Here is a 16,975-nt window from a genome sequence, read left to right as displayed (position 1 = left end):
ATTATTTTCCGTAACTCCTTTCACGTGCAACAGCTAAAATGGATGGACACCATGAAACAAGGAGGTGTGTGAAACTTGCGGCAATATCTTCTGACGCTACCGCGTTCTGCCCCAACTGCATCGGCAATCAGAGCGCGCCTTTAAAGCGTGCTTTGTCTGTCAGGCTCAAGAGCGTGCGGCAAAAGCCACCATTTCAATCAAATCGGAAACTGGATTTTTAATGCCGATCATTTAAGTCTTCACCTACATACATCGCAATACACCTTCTCGTCTATTAACTTGTAACAAATGCAAGAGCTGAACTCACCCGGTAAGCGCAGAAAGGAGCGGCAGCAAGCACTTTTTTCTCAATGGCACCTTCGTCGGAGGGGATTGTGTACGCATGTTCACTCTGTGCTCGCATACCAGATTAGAAGCTAAATCTGCGCCACGCATTCATGGAGGAGCGGCAGCACGCACTCCTTCACAATAATACGCAGTATATAAATCAATCACTCAACACCGATTTTGTAGTGACGTGCTGCAGTCGCGCTGACGTCTATGACTGCGCCGTAAACCATTTACATAACCTAATCTTCAGTCACTGTTCGTGTCAGGTGAGATGGGACCCCACAAGCGGCCCTTACATGAAAAAAACAATTCTCTAGAGAGAACGGCATCGTGCAACCACCGAGTTTCACCCATACACAACCGAGTGGGACGATGAGATACAACGGCATCTGCAAAACCTGGCCTCTCTTGGGGAACGTCCGGAGCCTTCTTACACGATGCTTTGCATAACAAGCGTAATGGTGCCTGCTCAACTTTTCACCGCCATCTCGTCCACTTCGTGGAGCAGAGGTGCCAGCTATTGGCGTAAAATAGTGCTTGACGTCAGTTCCTGGGAGGTGGATCATTTCCTTTTGACATTGATAGGTGCAGCCGCCGTTCTAAGAGGTGGACACGATGGCCCCGCACAAGTTGTTTTTATAGGGCATTAGCGGTTTTTAAGAGATGAAAATTTTGATGATGGAACGGTTGTGCGACTCGCAACCTTCGTCTAATATTTTAATGCCAGTGAGTGAGCGCTGTGCTTATCAGGGTCTATGATAATGTTTCAACCCCGTGTGTAAGCGAAAGAGGGCAACAGCCAAGAACTCCAAGGGAGACATCGGGGTGAAGACATCGCCAATTTCTTCAGTGTGCATTCGTATATTGGGGTGTTCATGTGAAATATATTAAGAATGATATGTAAGGCGGCAAAATCAATAAAAGTATACTCGCTCAAGATAGGAGCCACACCCACAACCACGAACTATCACTATTTTCAAGTAATGACTACCGATAATTATTTCCGTGCCGCAAGCTACGCACAATTCATATGCGGTTACTATGTGTACTTTCGCCATGGCGATCAACCATGACGATAAAAAAAACAAGACAATCGGAAATTTAGGCAGCGTGCGATATCATTCCTATGTTCATTTTATTTTTATTTGACTAATTATTTACTTTAGCTTTGTTGTTGTTTTGTGGTTGTTTACTTCTTCCTTCCTTTTTCTTTCTTGTTGGTGTTGCGAGCTTTAATGGTAAAAAAGACCTGTGCTCAACGGGGAAAGAAGGGAAGCGGTGCAGTCTATATGGACGTCGTACTTAAGAGACATCGCTAAAAAATCATACAGACCACGGCTAAATTGCTTGCACTAGGCCGCTTTTAGTGGCACGAATGATATTGTCGCAGGCGGTGTCTTGTCACATGTGACAGTGATGTGAGGTCAGTGTGAGTTCTGGTGTCGGGGTAAGCCGAAGTGCATGTACGAAAGCGAGAAAATATGTGGCAGTGCCATGCGAGGTGGTTGAGATCGGCTGTGATGGGGCGGCTATACTCATCAAGTCTCACTCCGTGGACGCTCCCATCCTGAACCTAATTGCGCTGTTCAGACTCCCAAACGGTCTAGCGCGAGAACTTTAGAAGGATGTGTCTGCTCCCCTCTTCCTAACGCGACCTTTACAAGACTCCTCCTCATCCCGGAAGACCCACTGCACGACCAAGACTCTCCCTATACAAAAGCACACTTCACGTTACCCCCATTGTAATATTTGGATCCACTTCCCCCAACAGGCCTACAGCCCGCAATGCTCCAATAAAGATCCCCATCTCTCTCTCTCTCTCTCTCTCTCTCTCTCTCTCTCTCTCTCTCTCTCTCTCTCTCTCTCTCTCTCTCTCTCTCTCTCTCTCTCTCTCTCTCTCTCTCTCTCTCTCTCTCTCTCTCTCTCTCTCTCTCTCTCTCTCTCGAAATCACTCTAAAAATTGATTGATTGATTGATTGATTGAGTGATTGTAGGGTTTAACGCGCCGACGCAACGCAGGCGATGAGGCGCGCCGCAGTGGAGGGCTCCGGATTAATTTTGACTACCTGGGGATCTTTAACGTACGCCGAAATCTCGTGCACACGGGCGTTTTTGCTTTTCGCCTCCACCAGAAAAGCGGCCGCCGCGGCCGGGAATCGAACCCGCGACCTCGTGCTCAGCAGCACAACGCCTTAGCCACTGAGCCACCGCGGCGGCTTCATTCTAAAACTTCCCCTGACGGTTTCGTGGGAAATGTGTGCAGCCTATTTTATGAATTCCATTTCGTGAAGCGTCATTATGGAGCCTCTTTTGTGAACATACCCGTAGTGGAGTACCGTACATAGCTTTATTAGCATGAATAGGCTGCTTTCAAACGATATACCGTAGTTTAGCGCATCCAAACCGTCTCTGTGTTTTTACAATGATGAAGTGAGATGTTTTTCTGTGCCCCTCACTATCATAATCATTGGCTGGGTGAGGGAACGGTTCCAGGGGCATTCTGTTTTCGCTTCATCCCATTAAATTTATGACAAAGCCAAGCCGTCCACTTTTTCCTGTCGGCCATCGCGACTATTCTGAAGTGCTGTCATAAACAAACCTGGCTTAGAACCACGAGGGTGTTTCCGTCCCAGAATGTTACCCATGCCTGGCTCCGGCGATACATCTAGCGACAAAAACCGAGGTAGGGCTCATTTTTCACTAACTGATGAACTGTATGCCTGGCTAATAAGAAGCAGCGTCGGTTCACTCCACTCCTCACTAACTTGGGAAGGGAGGAACGACGGGCGCAAGCGCGATCTCCCTGAGAGACAATGACGGGTGAACAGACAATAGAATAACACGCCACTGCCCTTGCTTGAAGATCGGGATGGTGTCGAGTCACGCTATGCTGACAACGTGCGCAGCGGGCTTAGGAGCAGCGTTTGCGTGTTTCTCAACCTCTTCTAGCTGTGTTCTTCCCAATTAAAAAAAAATTAGCCCAGAAATTTTTTTTACTTCAATTACAAGTAAATTACAAGAAAACAGTAGAAACGAAACCCCTCAGGGTGGTCACAGGCACCCCCGTGAAATTAGGAAACCAGCACAATGAGCAACCACCCGGTCAAGCACTAGCTCGCACAATCTGTGCATTTTCTAAGGCAGCACGATCGAGGGTCACACGTTTAGCGAAAATCAGCGACTAAATTGCGAAAGTAGCTACAGCGCGTGATGTCTCGTGGCCGTATAGCATACTCGCAAGCTGCACTTGCCTGTATGCGCTGCTGGAACTCGACGAGGTGGCACTTGGAGGAGTCCCGCTTGAGCGAGTCGGTGAGCTCTCGCACCTGCTGGTTGATGAGCTGCAGCTCCTCGTTGAACTTGCTCATCTGCGAGTCCTGCTGCGACTTTCGCACGCTGGCCGCCAACAGCGCGCTCCGGTTGTCCACCAGCAGGTGGATCTTGTCGCGGTCCAGCACGGCCGCTTCGCTCGGCTCCTGTCCGGAAAGAAGCGACGCATCAACTGCGGTCCTACGTTGGAGAACACGAAGGGTCCGCTGAAATCATCTACATTCGGCCATTTTCTTTTTCGAGTGAATCGGTACAAGCCTGGTATTCTCTTACCAAATAGGTACAAGCCGGAAACTTCCTGCGGGGTGTAGAACGTTAATTAAACATGGTGATAGTCTGCGCACCGCAAGTCACCCACCTAAAAGATACCAAACCACCCTTACTGACAAAAACGGTGTGTAGAATTGATCTATTAGAGCGTATTTACCTCAAAGAATTACGGGATTTCACACACACAAAACAATTTGCGTTGTTTCACGTGGTGACCTCGATGCGAGCTCGGAATTACAGCCTGTAATGACACATAGGACATGATACTAATTCCAGTCCCCTTTTCTGCGCGTTCTACAGCCCGCACTATATCTTTGTTCGGTTCATTTAACCAAGAGTGCTGTTGCACGCAATTTTTAGTCGGTTTTGAGTTAAAGTACCGTTGTGGGCGTGCCTTGCATTTTCTCAGCTTTACGTTTCCTAGCAATATTTTACGTCCTCTTCACTGCGAGAGCCTATGTTCTAGCCGAGATGGCTTACAGCTCAGATGGTGAACATGTAATCCCTGCGAGAAGACAAAAATGACAGCGATGATGTTCATTACCAAATGTGACATACTGGATTAGGGTATCGGCCAATGCGGGAAGCTTTGTGAAACAGTTAAGTATAAACTATTGAATCTCATAAAAAAAGCAAGCATGTGCAGGTCGTAAGAGCATCGTGAGACCCATTATTCTCCACAGTCCCTCTATATTTCCCTCCATCTCCGTCTTTCCCTACGCTAGGCACACCACCTTCATTAATCTCAATAAATTCATTCAATCATTCATTCCTAAGGTATTAAACAAAACTTGAATATGGTATCAAAGATAAGTTACATTTGTAAAGGGAAAAAAACACCAGAAAAGACATAGGTAACAAATAGGTTTTAGGATAGAAATGAGCACCGTAACGCGAGAATACCATTATATAAATAAACACAAAGAAAAGAAGATGCTGCGGAAATCGTTTATAAATATGAATGAAGCTTGCAATGGGTGCTAGCACATTTCTGTGACACAAGTCCCGAACGAACGTAAAGCAGGCACTAAAGTCTACTAAGCTCTACTAAAGTCTACGAAGCGGTATCTCTAGGTGGTAATAACGATCCTGCGCCACAGGCACCTGCAGAGCATCCAAGACCGCATCCCAGCGGTTCGAGTGTCTCAACTTAAATGAGAACGCGTAGCTGTCGGTTGCCGTAAAAGCATTGTAATATAGTACTAACCGTTTTGTCTACTAATGACGCCAAGATTTCCGCTCGCCGCTTCGCCTCTGCCAGCAAAGCTTCGTCTTCGTGAGTGTCGTGCAATTTCTTCTCCAGCTGAAATAGATGACAACGTTGCTATAACGTGCTCACGAGCTTGCTCAAGTTGTTCCAGCGCCAATCCTCACCTGCGCAAAGTAGTCGAAAAACGTTATCATTGCCCGCACCAATTCTTGATACTGGGACACGTTTCTTTGGAAATTATCCTGGGTCGTACGCAGCTGGTGGACAAGGTTCTCTTTGCGCTGAAGCGTGGCCGTGGACTCGATTCTGGCTTCCAGTTCCGATTGAATTGTCTGAAAATAAAAATGCGCCAAATTTTCCTCGACTAAGACTCACGAGAGCTTTCTTTCGCAGCGTTTACAGTGTTCTCAGAGATGCTCCATATCGAGAAAAGTTTAACGCACTTCCTTTCCCCCTCAGCTATGAGTACGGCAGTTAGTGCTACGATTACCCAGTCATGAGCTGGCCGCCCTTGCCCAGCCAGTTACGACTATTCCAGTCTCCTTGACCGTGATGATGCGTGTATTTGCTAACCTGATGGCTCACAGGTTCTGACGGCTTTCGTTTACAAACACGACGCCATCAAGTTACTGGTTACTCTCACTGTCTTAGTGGAGCTTCTCCAGACACTGGTGATGCAGATAAGATAAGGAAGCATATATGTTTGGCATTACATTTTCCCAAAAATGTAATAAGCCGTTCTGGAATGTGAGAAACAAATTCACCGTAAGCGAAACAAACCCTACGAATAACAAGAACGTTCTGTTGGCGGGTCCCGCAGTCTACGCCACGTGAGTACGTATTGCAAGGAAGAATTATTGGTCACCTACCCTCACGAGAGGCATGAGCGTGTCCAAGTGTCTTCCCAGATACTGCGCAATCGTCTCGGCTCTGTTCAGTTCTCGAGGTATGGCAGGGTAAAGCTCCGACTCGATCTTGGCGGCCGACTCGATGGTCTACATTAAATACAAGAAAACAGTTGTGGTTTCCGTTGACTCAGAGAGTGTCGACAATATAGCATCACGGCCCGTTGATCCTACACCGGTGCTCACCTTTTGTGCATCCTTTATGAGTTGTTCGGTGTTACTACCAGGATTGTTCTTCAATTGATGACATTGATCTAACGTTTCTTGCATATGACGGACGGCCTTAGTGAAGTCTAAATACGCGTCCTGGATCTGAAAGTAACTCATTTATAGCTATTTGCAGTCAATTTGCGAAGCCTTAATACTTACCCTTTGAGCATCGTGCAAGAAGTTGTTGGCATTGTGATCAAACTGCAGGAAGTTTTCGTTGATGGTTGCTTGACGCTCCGGACTGGCATCACTTATTGTCTTAAGGTCTTCTATCAGCTGTAAACGTTTTAAGAAAAAACTAAGAACCGAACGACTGTGTGAATGTGAACTCTCGGAAGCATCTGCGTACCTGGGTCGACAACTTGCAACAGTTGAAGTAGCGCTGTGCAAGACGAATGCGCTGCTCCAAGAGATTTCGAAGGTGCTGCCATAGCTGGAGCAGTTCTTTGGCTCTCGGATCGTCCTGCGCCAGAAGCGCCGTCATCTGCGGTTCTCTAGCCTGCAGTTCGTTCAACATCCTCTGGTGCTTTTGCAGGAAGTCGTGCGCAGGCGCCGCGCCAACGCCCAGCTCGCTGTTTTGCTCCAGGAAGGTCTGCACGACCTCGATGCACCACTTGTACAGCTGCGTAGAGGGTGCGGAAGCACTAAGCACCAAGACAGTTTACGCTTCGCTCTGCTTACATTGTTGCACTGAGTCATCAAGCTGATGGCGCGTTCGCTGCTCTCAACGACGTCCGCTGCTCGTTGTTCGTACATGCGCCTCACGTGCAGATGCCGAGTTTGCAGTTCATCGACCTGAAATTGCATCAACGTGAGACAGGGTACACAGGCACGCGTCGCGGATATGACCTTGTCTTGAACACCGCTGGTGCCGAGAGACAGGCGGGCCAGGATGCCGTGACCCAGAAAGAGGGGCTTTTCGACACAAGCGTCTAACAGCATGGTTGCAGCAGCCAGGTCGTGAATGGGGCCTTGGGAAACTTGGATTTGGAGCTGGTCCAACTTGTTTAGAGCCTGCGAAAGCCAAGCGCCAGCTCGAGCCCGTGAACGCGTCACAACAAAGAAAACAAAGGGTGCTCACCGTTTGGGCTTCGTTGAAAAATTCCACGGCTTCCTTGAGATTTCGCTTGCGGGCGTCGTCGCGTTCGATGCGGCTCGTCACGCGAGCCATCAGGTCGAATGCGCGGGTCTCAACCTCCGGCTCCTGGATCTGCTTGGCAGCTTTGAGGAGCTTGAGCATTCGATCTCGCAGTTTCTCGTTCGCTGAAGCTATCCTCGTCGTGTGCTCGTGCAGCAGGATCTCGCTGCTCGCCGGGGAATCGCCCAGCGCAGTATCGTCGGGGCTCAGTTCCAGTTGGCGCTCGACCTAAAATTAGACGAGGCGCTTTCACCCTGCGCCACTGCGGTTCCGGAGGCATCGGACGTACCTCGTCGAGCTCCCTGCTGAGGAGCAGCGCGCGGAGTCGCTTCTCGAGTGCCTCTTTGCGAGCTTCGCAGAGCAGCCCAAGCTTGCGCCGCTGATCTTGCAGGCTTTCGTGCTGGCTCTCGAGGGCGGCTATGGCTGCCAGGGCCGCCGCCGGCTGCAACGGCCGCGAGTCGCCCGTGCTGGCCACCTCTTTGAGCGTCTGCAGCAGGTTCTGGAATGGCTGGAGGCTCCTCTTGGACGCCTCGAGGATGGCTGCGCGGTGTACGCACGGGTCTGTGAGCACCGCTCTTCGTGCGCTAGAAGAGAGCCTGAGAACACCAAAGAGCGTACCTTTGCGCGCCTCGTTCAGCCTCTGCAGGCGGGCCTCACACGCAGCCACTTGATCCGGTAGGAAGGAGTCCGAGAATTCCTGTTCCCCCTTTGCCAATTCTTCTGACAGCTGCGGCGGGACAAGGTAGAACATCGGGATAAGTCACGCCAAGTGGTTCAAACTCCACATTACGGTCCATGCATTTACACGAGGCCAAAACGAAATCGGACAATTTAGGGGCGCTGTCGGCGTCGCCCATGCATACAACGCCCTTACCACACAAAAGACCTCAGTTCGAATCCGAATTGGGACAAACATGTGTAATTTTTATTTTTTGAGAATTTCAGCTCTCCTTTTCTGGCTATTTATTTTTCAAACGCCTATTTGGACATCACGCTGAAACCCTTTAAAAATGATAGCCGCAGACTGTTAATTTCCCATTGATGAGGCCGCACTAAAGCATAGCCAACCGCAACGTTTTTCTGCCTCTAGGTCTCGATTGCCAAAATAAGCACATGGGAAGTGGACACAAAAACACTTATTTTGTTCACTTACTGTACTGTTTGAGCACTTGAGTGCTATTCAGGAAAACGTCCCAGTGTGCACCACAATTAGCTGAGCGATAAAGATTCCCTTGAGAAGTGCCTGTTGCGGTTCGTATCAGCTTGACGATCTCGTGTGCTTAGGGGCAGGGACGTGTTGTTCTCGCACTTGCTAAGTTCTTCGGCAGTACCGCATTAAGAATAGCAGACGCGTTTGTGCTCATCTCTACTGTGATTATTTTTATCGATCACTGCATATCTACAAACACAAAAACTATCGAGTTAACTTCGTCCCAGTCTGACACCACCAAAAAGGAAAGGGCGGACTGTATGGCCTTACCCAAAAGGGCAGTACCCTTAGCCAAAAGGGTAAGGGCATTTCTGCAACAGTTTGCTGCGTGACCTCAGCCCGCGAATGAAAAAGAAACATTTGTTTGACAAAAAAAAAAAAACGAATGACCATAGACGGCAAATTTATCCAGGTGGGGTTCGGACCACGGTCTCTCGGAACAAGACGTGCTCACTTTGCCCTACACAGGCCTTCGCTTGTGGAAAATGTCAACAAGGGAGGGTCGCGACCTTACGTACAGGGAGCCTCATAGCGCGCATCGCATTGCCTGGTTTGTTCAAAAGTGGCTCCGCATCCGCTGCATCGCTGGATATCACGACATTTCTTCCCAGCGACAACAAAATAATACTACGGTTACATGCGTACTATCGCTACGGTGGGCTTAAGGAGCTCAGGAGAAAAACGCTTAAATAAAGAAATATGGTCAAAATATCATCGTGATTATGCAACAGTTTCTAATAGTCACTTATGGGCCTTGGTTCCAATTGAGACCACTTTAAAGGCGGGCAAATCCCATTGCATGCTTAGACAGAAAAATTCAGCACCGATCTAAGTACCCTGAGTTGATAACTTTCAATGCACGGGAAGCCCGAAACAGGCGCCCTGACTTCCGCATGACGAACCATTTTGACAAAATTTGGCACGCGTTGCTGCCACCTGGTGAGTACGTATCCACCAATGGCTCAACCGCGGTTCAATTTTTGTTCAGGAGTAACGTAATGACTGGCACGTTTGGTGGGCCTGCGGCGAAGCACTTGTTGCTTTTTTTACGTCTCGAAGACGCTGCGTGTTAACAGCGTTCTATGAGGGGTCAGAACTGTTATTTCTTGTAGCAAACAAACCGGACTCGCCCACACTTAAACCAAGCTCCATTACACCGGTAAATCAGTGGAAAAAGGTATTTTTATTTCGATTACCTTCTCTGATCGATTAATTATACAAATAATCATTTTGTTTCGCTCATTATGCAAGCCGATGTCCCTTAAACACAAAACGAAACGAACCTGCAGCTAATTCTATTGCCATTTTTTTTATTCTGATAGCTCTAAAAGAGCACCTTGTATAGCATGCTCATTACAAGCATGCTATACAAGCATGCTATATAGTGAGGGGGCAGCGTTTCATTTGCTTCGCCTGGTGCTAAAACTCTCCTTGTGTATACCTCCCTCCTAACTTCCATATTCTCTCTCCCCCTTTCTGCGTAAGACGAAAACTGGGAGTACACGTGATAAATAAACGTTGTTTACTACTTCTACTACTCCCCAAATCAGAATGGGGAAGGGGGGGGGGAGGGGGGGGGAGCATGAGCAGAGGTGTAAGCAGCTTCGGAGTGCCAGGCGCCTGTGGTGTCCGCTCACCTTTTTAGCTGCGGCGTGGTACTGGACGGCGGTGTCCAACACCATGCTACGGTGCTCCAGCTGGGCGTTGAGGTTCTTCCACGCCAAGCCGAGGTTGTGCGCCATCGCCGAATACACCTGCCACGAGAACCAGAAATTCGCGTTGAGGACACAACAGCCTTTGCGACGCGCCGAACAACCTAGAGCTTAATGTTTGCTGGTGAAGTACTAAATGTTTCTCGTGGGATAAGATGCGTCCGAATCTTCCGTGTGATGTTTGATCATCTTACACGCTAGTCGGCGTGTTCTCTCAAGCGACGGCCTAAGAAAGGTCGGAGATTTCGGTCAGCGGTCTTATTGGTAACCATTGCTCGCTGCCAAAGTTTGTCACTCAAGCGTTTAGACGGTTTTGTCTTGTTAAGTTTATTTCCATCAGTGCGCGTGAAACTAAAAAGAGCCCGTGGAATTTACACTTTTTCCTGTCAATGCAGTCACGTTGGACAAATCATGAATGAACAGGTGTGGGTTAACGGATGTGCGGATTACATAATTAACAGCACACAGATCAAGCGAGGTTTACTGTGCTTCGCACGTGGTTTCATAACTATGCAGCATGATCTTCTCAGTCGCACAGGACCTAGAAAATCGCTGGCCATTACACACATGCGGGGTTCAATATGAGTTTACCGTACTCATCAGGCCTCATTGACACGGGGGCAAAAAGCCACAGTTTGCTTAGTTCGTTCCTATGCTTTACGTAATCTTTAAACGATTCACTTTTTACCTCACAATGCGATGCCAACAAGACGACATGCCTTAAATACATACAATCGGTTTGTAGGTTTATTCTGAAACTACTTTTCTGCTCCCAGCTTCCGTAACGTTCTAGCACGTGCACGGGATCTTCATTACAGAGCTGACACTGCACTGCTACAAAAATTCAAGATGTAAGCGAAATTGTGCTTTGCCTGTGGGAGGGCCTAGAGCAGCAAATCAGGCATTATACTTACAAAAAAGAGAAACCCTTATGCGTATGAAAGCACTCAATGTATTTGCATTCACAGTGAATAGCTCTACACAGGGGTATCCAAGTTTGTCACTGATTTTTAATCATACCAAAACCTGCAGCTGAGAGTAAGTGTGCGTCATCACATTTATCCTTAGCCGCAAGAAAGAGCAGATGCACACAGAACTACTTCGGAAGCACGCAACGTAATTTTTTAATGATTTCATTGTTGAATACGATGCAACAGGTATACCACAAGTGACGTAGAAGTGGCGTGGACGTGCGTACTATGTCGTTGAACTATTACATCATGCGGTTAACGAAACAGCTATGTAAAGCGGATTTTTTAAGTGCCTTAAAAAGCACCAACAGACAAAACATGCACACACAAAAAGCAGCTCTGAAAGCAGGCCTATGACTGGGAATTTTTCTGTATCTCCCTCTTTCTTTTGGTGACAGCTACGTCAGACTGGTGTGCTGCAACGCACCTGTGCTTTGGGCTTCTGGTTGGCGATCAGCTCATCCGCTTGGCTCAGGAGTTCCTCCACGGGACTCTGCTTGTTCTGCGTGCCCAGGAAACAGAGAAATGGTAAACGCCGTGGCTGACACTTCGGGTCTTGCGGTGCCACAACCCGACGTGTTCGAAAGGTACTCCAGCCCCGGAGCGTCAAGCAGTGTTCGCACAGTTGCAAGAAAATATTGCGAGGATGAAGCACAGAGTAGAAATAGATCAAACAGGTGCCTACTACTTGTACATATTTTGGGTTGCTTGAACTCATCTTTCTCTGCCCGATAACGTATGTTCGGAACATTAAAACATGAAGAAATGCTGTTCTCTAAAGAAAACGCAGAAACACCTAAGGTTGGCAGGGCGGACACGGCTGCAGTATTTCCTTCCCTTTAATGCTAACACGTTTTTAAGTTTAGCTTTGCGGACCAATTAGGCGAACAATGCATTCTCCAGAACATGAAAAACATGGAAGGCGCAAGCAAACTCAGTTCTCTTTCCCACTGAAGCAGAAGAGAACCAAACAAAGGATCACATGAATTCATGTTAATTCCCTAGAACTACATACAATAGGGCGGTTGCCGGAGATGTCGTGTGGTGTGCGTCTCTATCCCAGTAGAGTTGCAATCTGGCTCCTAATAAAACTCCTCCTCCTTGCCCTCCTCCTCCCGCGTAGTGGGGAGCCTGGCAGCAAATCAGCTCCTCATTCACTCGTCACACTTGTGAAAAGTAGAATGAGCGTCTTTTATGACTAGTAAAGAGCCTTCTTCCCACTGTTGATCCCGTTCCTCTGGCTGGCGGGATCATCACCCTAACTTTAATTTCTCTCATTACGCTAGTGAGAAGTGAAGTGAGACCCGCACGAAAAGGTAATCGCTCCATCCGGACCGAACCTCTGGGCTTTAAACGTTGCGTAGCCATAATGTTCAGAAGTATAAGACCTGCCTACCTTTTCTTTTCTTTTTTTTTTTTTCGTATAGAGGCAGCTTGTGGAGCAAAAAGGAAGCCGATTTCGTCGGTGTCCCCGCTGCCAGTACGAGCCTCTCCGATAGCTTTCTCTAGAATACCGAATGTCTAGAATGACGCGACGTCTTCATCGGCGTGAACTTCGAACCATGAACTCCCCGTTCCCCTGGACCTCCGCTGTTCCGGGGCAAGCCCGCAGTGTAAACGAGCCTTGAAAGTAAGCAGTGGCCAGCTGGCGGGAGAGCCACGTACCTGCAGCTTCTGGAGCACCTGCCGATGCTGCTGCTGCAGGTGGAGTGCTTCTTCGTAGCTGCTGCCCACGTCGCTCATCTCGGGAGACAGCTCCTGGATGCGCAGCTCCAGGACATCGCCGGACTGCGCCAAAGGTCGCTTAGCGGGCCACAACGCACGCAGCCAGGGCACACACAGCGTCATGCACAGCGCTCGAAAACTACCGGCGAACCAGGGCCAGCCGACGGCACGGTCCCAACAGTCACAAACGAGCTAAAACTTCTGCAGCATGCAGCCATAACCGCTGTTCGACCCACTGTTGTGCAGAGACATTTTTGTTTAACGTTATTGTGGACGGTTGCACAGTGTGTGGTCACAGTGGCTCAGTGAGCTGCGGGTTTGAGGGCCCGTCCTCATTCTGGCCATCCAGAAGGTATGTAAACGAGAAATATGGCTGAGGACGAAGTTTTCATTTTTGGAAGAAGGAAGTTCAAGTACACTTCCGTTGGCACGTGCGTTGCACTTGTTTACGCGTGTTTGTGAATTGCAACAGCATATCTCGCTCAGTCATTAGGACAGCCAGAATCTTACATGTATACCCGGCATTAAGTCACAGTAAAAGAATCCAGTAAAAATCACATGCGCCCTTTATTGTGTTTTATCTCCTCATTTTTAATAATCCATATAAAACTTCAATGTATTTAAAACATGACTGTTATCTTAAATCAAATAACGTGCTGAATTTTCAGACGGGAGGTAAAAATAAATTTCACAGTCAAATAAACTAACTACCAGTGCACTCGCGGAAAAATGTGGTACTGAAACAGCGTGACAACTCTGCTGCCGGTGCGTAAGTGTGCGCGCATTGTCCAGAATTCTACATGAAGTCGTTACTTAGGCATAACGGTTCCCACTGGAGTAGAATCTTTCACAGCAATCGCATGTGCTCCCCCGATCGGTTTTAGGGGAAAGGGGTGTTGGAATTGTCACAGGGGAAAATTGTAAAAGGGAAAACAGCCAAACCTCTCTTTTGTACGCTCACATGCCTTCATTGCTTCTACAAATAAAAATTATTACTTGACAAGAACCATTTCTTGCGATGGACTTTTATTTATTTATTTATTTATTTATTTATTTATTTATTTATTTATTTATTTATTTATTTATTTATTTATTTATTTATTTATTTATTTATTTATTTATTTATTTATTTTGGCATGCTCCGGTCAGCAGTGCTTAACAAGCTCTGTTCATGTTGGGAAAAGCGCGAACAATAGTTGGACAAGGAAGAAGACAGGACGGAGCGCTACGGACGGAGCTTCTTCCTTGTGCAAGTACTGATTGTTGGCGCTTTTCCCAACATGAACCTTTACCAACACGCCCAACTCGCAGTCCTTCTTAAGCGCTGTTGGCTGCCGTAGTCTGAAGCAAATATTTGACATGTATTTTATAAGGAAGCGAAGGGGGATGGAAACCACCCAAACAGCGAGCTTTTCATGCCAAAGGCAAGTACTTGAAATTTTTATCCAAAATAATCCGTTGTCTCTATTCCACCTATCAATATTTTACCCAAATGCCGGAGGAACAGCGTGCAAGCACAGCTGTGCTGCGCCGAAACTGTGTTTACGCTCTAGCGTCTCTCGTCGGGTTTTCGTGTTGGCTGCCCGGTGGGACGAGCGCTCGACTAGGCAATGAACCATCACCCCTCCAAAGTTGCGCAATGCAAACAGAGCTCCCCAGAGTGCACCCTAGTTTATGGCGTCGGCGAGACGAACGCAGGAGACGACATGGCGCGCTTCCACCGACACTATGCTCTTCTCAGCCCTACCACCTTCTTGCCCCTGCTGCTTTGAAGCCAGAGGAAAGCTGGCAATACTTTTGTGACGGAAGGGGGGGGGGGGGGGGGGGAGGGGACTAAGGTAGGCAAAAATATTATTCAAAAATTGAAATTTTGAGGGTTTTTACGCACCGAATCTATCCGTGTTTGCCGTAGAGGAGGGCTCCCCGGAGTAATTTTGACCACCTGGAGATCTTTAACGTGGAAAAAAAAAAAAAAAACTGCGCAGGTTGTTGCGGTTGCTGACCACCACCCTCTCCGCCTCCTGTATGTACGGTTCTGACTACTGCTACCATGTTTTAAGGTGGTACGACTCCGATGGCTTTGTATGGATATAAAATCAGTGCATTGAAAGCCCCACGCATTGCACGATACAGAAAATGTAGTAATCGCAATCCCAATAATATGCTTCGGTTTTGACGTTTTAACTAGGGGAAAGCTGAAAGCAGTAGCCATATTATAAAGCAGACGCTGTAAATCATTTGTAAGCGGCACGACCGGAATTACCCCAAAGGAACAAAATAGTGCTTTTAAATACTACTCGATGCTGATTCGGTTGCGAAAACGGCCATCTATTCGCCATACATTAGAAAACCATTTCTTTGCCGGCAAAGGCGTCAACTTCCCTCTCGATGCCCACAGCGGCACAAAGAAGATAAAAGCAAAAAAAAAAAAAACACCCACTCACTTCAATCAGTACATTTTGACGTTATTCGCGCTAAATACCAGCATTACGCGCATTTAGGACTCTCCCTTACAGTGTGATGCATAGCATCATCGCGCCCCGACGTTCTTGCAATGGGCTGAAATTAAAAAAAAAAAAAAACGAAGCCGATGACGAATGCTCGGGGGAAGGGGTGTCGCCTTTTTTGCCCCCACTCCTTTGTCTCCTCCTTGTGACCGCCACTGTTTGAAGCCCAGCTCAAGCGTACGTTCTAAGGATGACGTTATGTCGCTAACATCGCAAAAAAAAAAAAAAACTTGTGATCAACGCTATGCTTACTGCTGGGCCATCAAGAAAGGTGGGTCTTTCTTGCACTACACAAGCCACTGAGCATCCTCGCGATTGATTTTTTGATACTTTGGTGGCCTATATGACGGTATTTTTTATTCAATACACCTGGCAACCCTGAAGGTTTCTGAACGTTTATCGCTTGCCGGGGACCTATTCTTGACATTTCCCGACGCCGCCGTACTAGTCTGGTGCCAGAAAACCCTATTCGTATTGGTTTTCAGCTTTTATGATGAAACTATAAGCCAGTCAGAGTAGACTTTTGCAAAGATTGCAACTTCCAGCCAAAAGGGAGAGTACAGAACCCAAGGGTGATTCATTTGCCAATGGGAAAGTCGCATGACGTGCCTGAAAAGCGGCAGCGCCAATTCGGATGCCTGAAACACCAAATGCAAGGGTGGTCTACTGCCCGGAAGTCCTCGCTTTCACTCGGCGTCACTTTTTTTCTCTATTTTGGGCTGATTTAGGCTCACAGTGGCCATATCGTCACTAAAAGCCCATTTGCGACGACAGTGTCTATGAACACAAGGTACATAGGCAAACAACTTAACTGAGACGCAGGAGATATGCGCCGTGACCGAGATGAGTGCAGTTCGTGCTGCGCTCAAAGTTCGCATTAGGGAGTATAGTGATCGTCAGTGCATTTTTTGTCTGCCATATGAGCAGGCACAATTGGTGTTGTATTTATACCACTGCATTTTACCAGCACAGTTTAATCGGGTATTTATGATTTATCTACTGGAATAAAAATATTTTCCTCAAACATGAAATTCGCGATTATTTCACAAAGTTGGCGTTGTTGTAGCCTTTTTGGCTTCGACCGCCTACCCGTGAACAGGAACTGGATTTTGCTGCCTTCTCCGCAGGGTGAGCGCACTCGCTGTGAAACACCCTTTCAAGGTATGAACTGCCGACATGTTTCGTGCATCGAGGCTAGTCTTCAAAGGGTGCTTCACAGCAAGTGTGCTCATGCTGCGGGGAAGGCAGCAAAATCAAGTTCCTGTTCACGGGTGGGCGGTCGAAGCCAAAAAGGCTCATGGTTTCCTGTGAAAACGGAACCACTCCTGCAAGGACATACACATGTTCTCTCGCGATATATGTGAATGTGCATGGTGTTCGGCATCTAGGACGTCCCTCTTAGTGTCCCTGGGCCAGCCGCTCTCTAAAAGACTAAAACTAATTACGTGCTAGGCCCC

At 47.7% G+C, this 16,975-nt stretch overlaps 1 protein-coding gene across 2 annotated transcripts in view; it reads right to left on the bottom strand.

Moving 5' to 3' along the window:
• LOC144155903 (uncharacterized) overlaps nucleotides 1-16,975 on the bottom strand; it is a 57,323-nt gene that overhangs the window by 20,577 nt on the left and 19,771 nt on the right. Inside the window, exons 1-15 of one of the 2 annotated variants that reach the window (XM_077687611.1) lie at nucleotides 12,952-13,149; nucleotides 11,714-11,788; nucleotides 10,241-10,357; nucleotides 8,012-8,120; nucleotides 7,683-7,933; nucleotides 7,337-7,621; nucleotides 7,105-7,269; nucleotides 6,937-7,050; nucleotides 6,605-6,877; nucleotides 6,415-6,531; nucleotides 6,232-6,357; nucleotides 6,010-6,135; nucleotides 5,305-5,472; nucleotides 5,138-5,233; nucleotides 3,582-3,806 (exon numbers count right to left, since the gene is read on the bottom strand). In XM_077687611.1, the coding sequence (XP_077543737.1) occupies nucleotides 3,582-3,806; nucleotides 5,138-5,233; nucleotides 5,305-5,472; nucleotides 6,010-6,135; nucleotides 6,232-6,357; nucleotides 6,415-6,531; nucleotides 6,605-6,877; nucleotides 6,937-7,050; nucleotides 7,105-7,269; nucleotides 7,337-7,621; nucleotides 7,683-7,933; nucleotides 8,012-8,120; nucleotides 10,241-10,357; nucleotides 11,714-11,788; nucleotides 12,952-13,134 (2,430 nt within the window). In that variant the 5' untranslated portion in view covers nucleotides 13,135-13,149. Of the gene's footprint in view, nucleotides 1-3,581; nucleotides 3,807-5,137; nucleotides 5,234-5,304; nucleotides 5,473-6,009; nucleotides 6,136-6,231; nucleotides 6,358-6,414; nucleotides 6,532-6,604; nucleotides 6,878-6,936; nucleotides 7,051-7,104; nucleotides 7,270-7,336; nucleotides 7,622-7,682; nucleotides 7,934-8,011; nucleotides 8,121-10,240; nucleotides 10,358-11,713; nucleotides 11,789-12,951; nucleotides 13,150-16,975 lie in introns of those variants that run through there. The other variant, XM_077687612.1, reaches the window with a different exon arrangement.

Source organism: Haemaphysalis longicornis, unplaced genomic scaffold (assembly GCF_048455015.1).
Source record: "Haemaphysalis longicornis isolate Haplotype H1 unplaced genomic scaffold, Haemaphysalis longicornis Haplotype H1 scaffold_1, whole genome shotgun sequence".
Lineage (NCBI taxonomy): Eukaryota > Metazoa > Arthropoda > Arachnida > Ixodida > Ixodidae > Haemaphysalis > Haemaphysalis longicornis.
The sequence above is the reverse complement of the archived record's forward strand: the minus strand, read 5'-3'. Positions and strand labels throughout refer to the sequence as shown.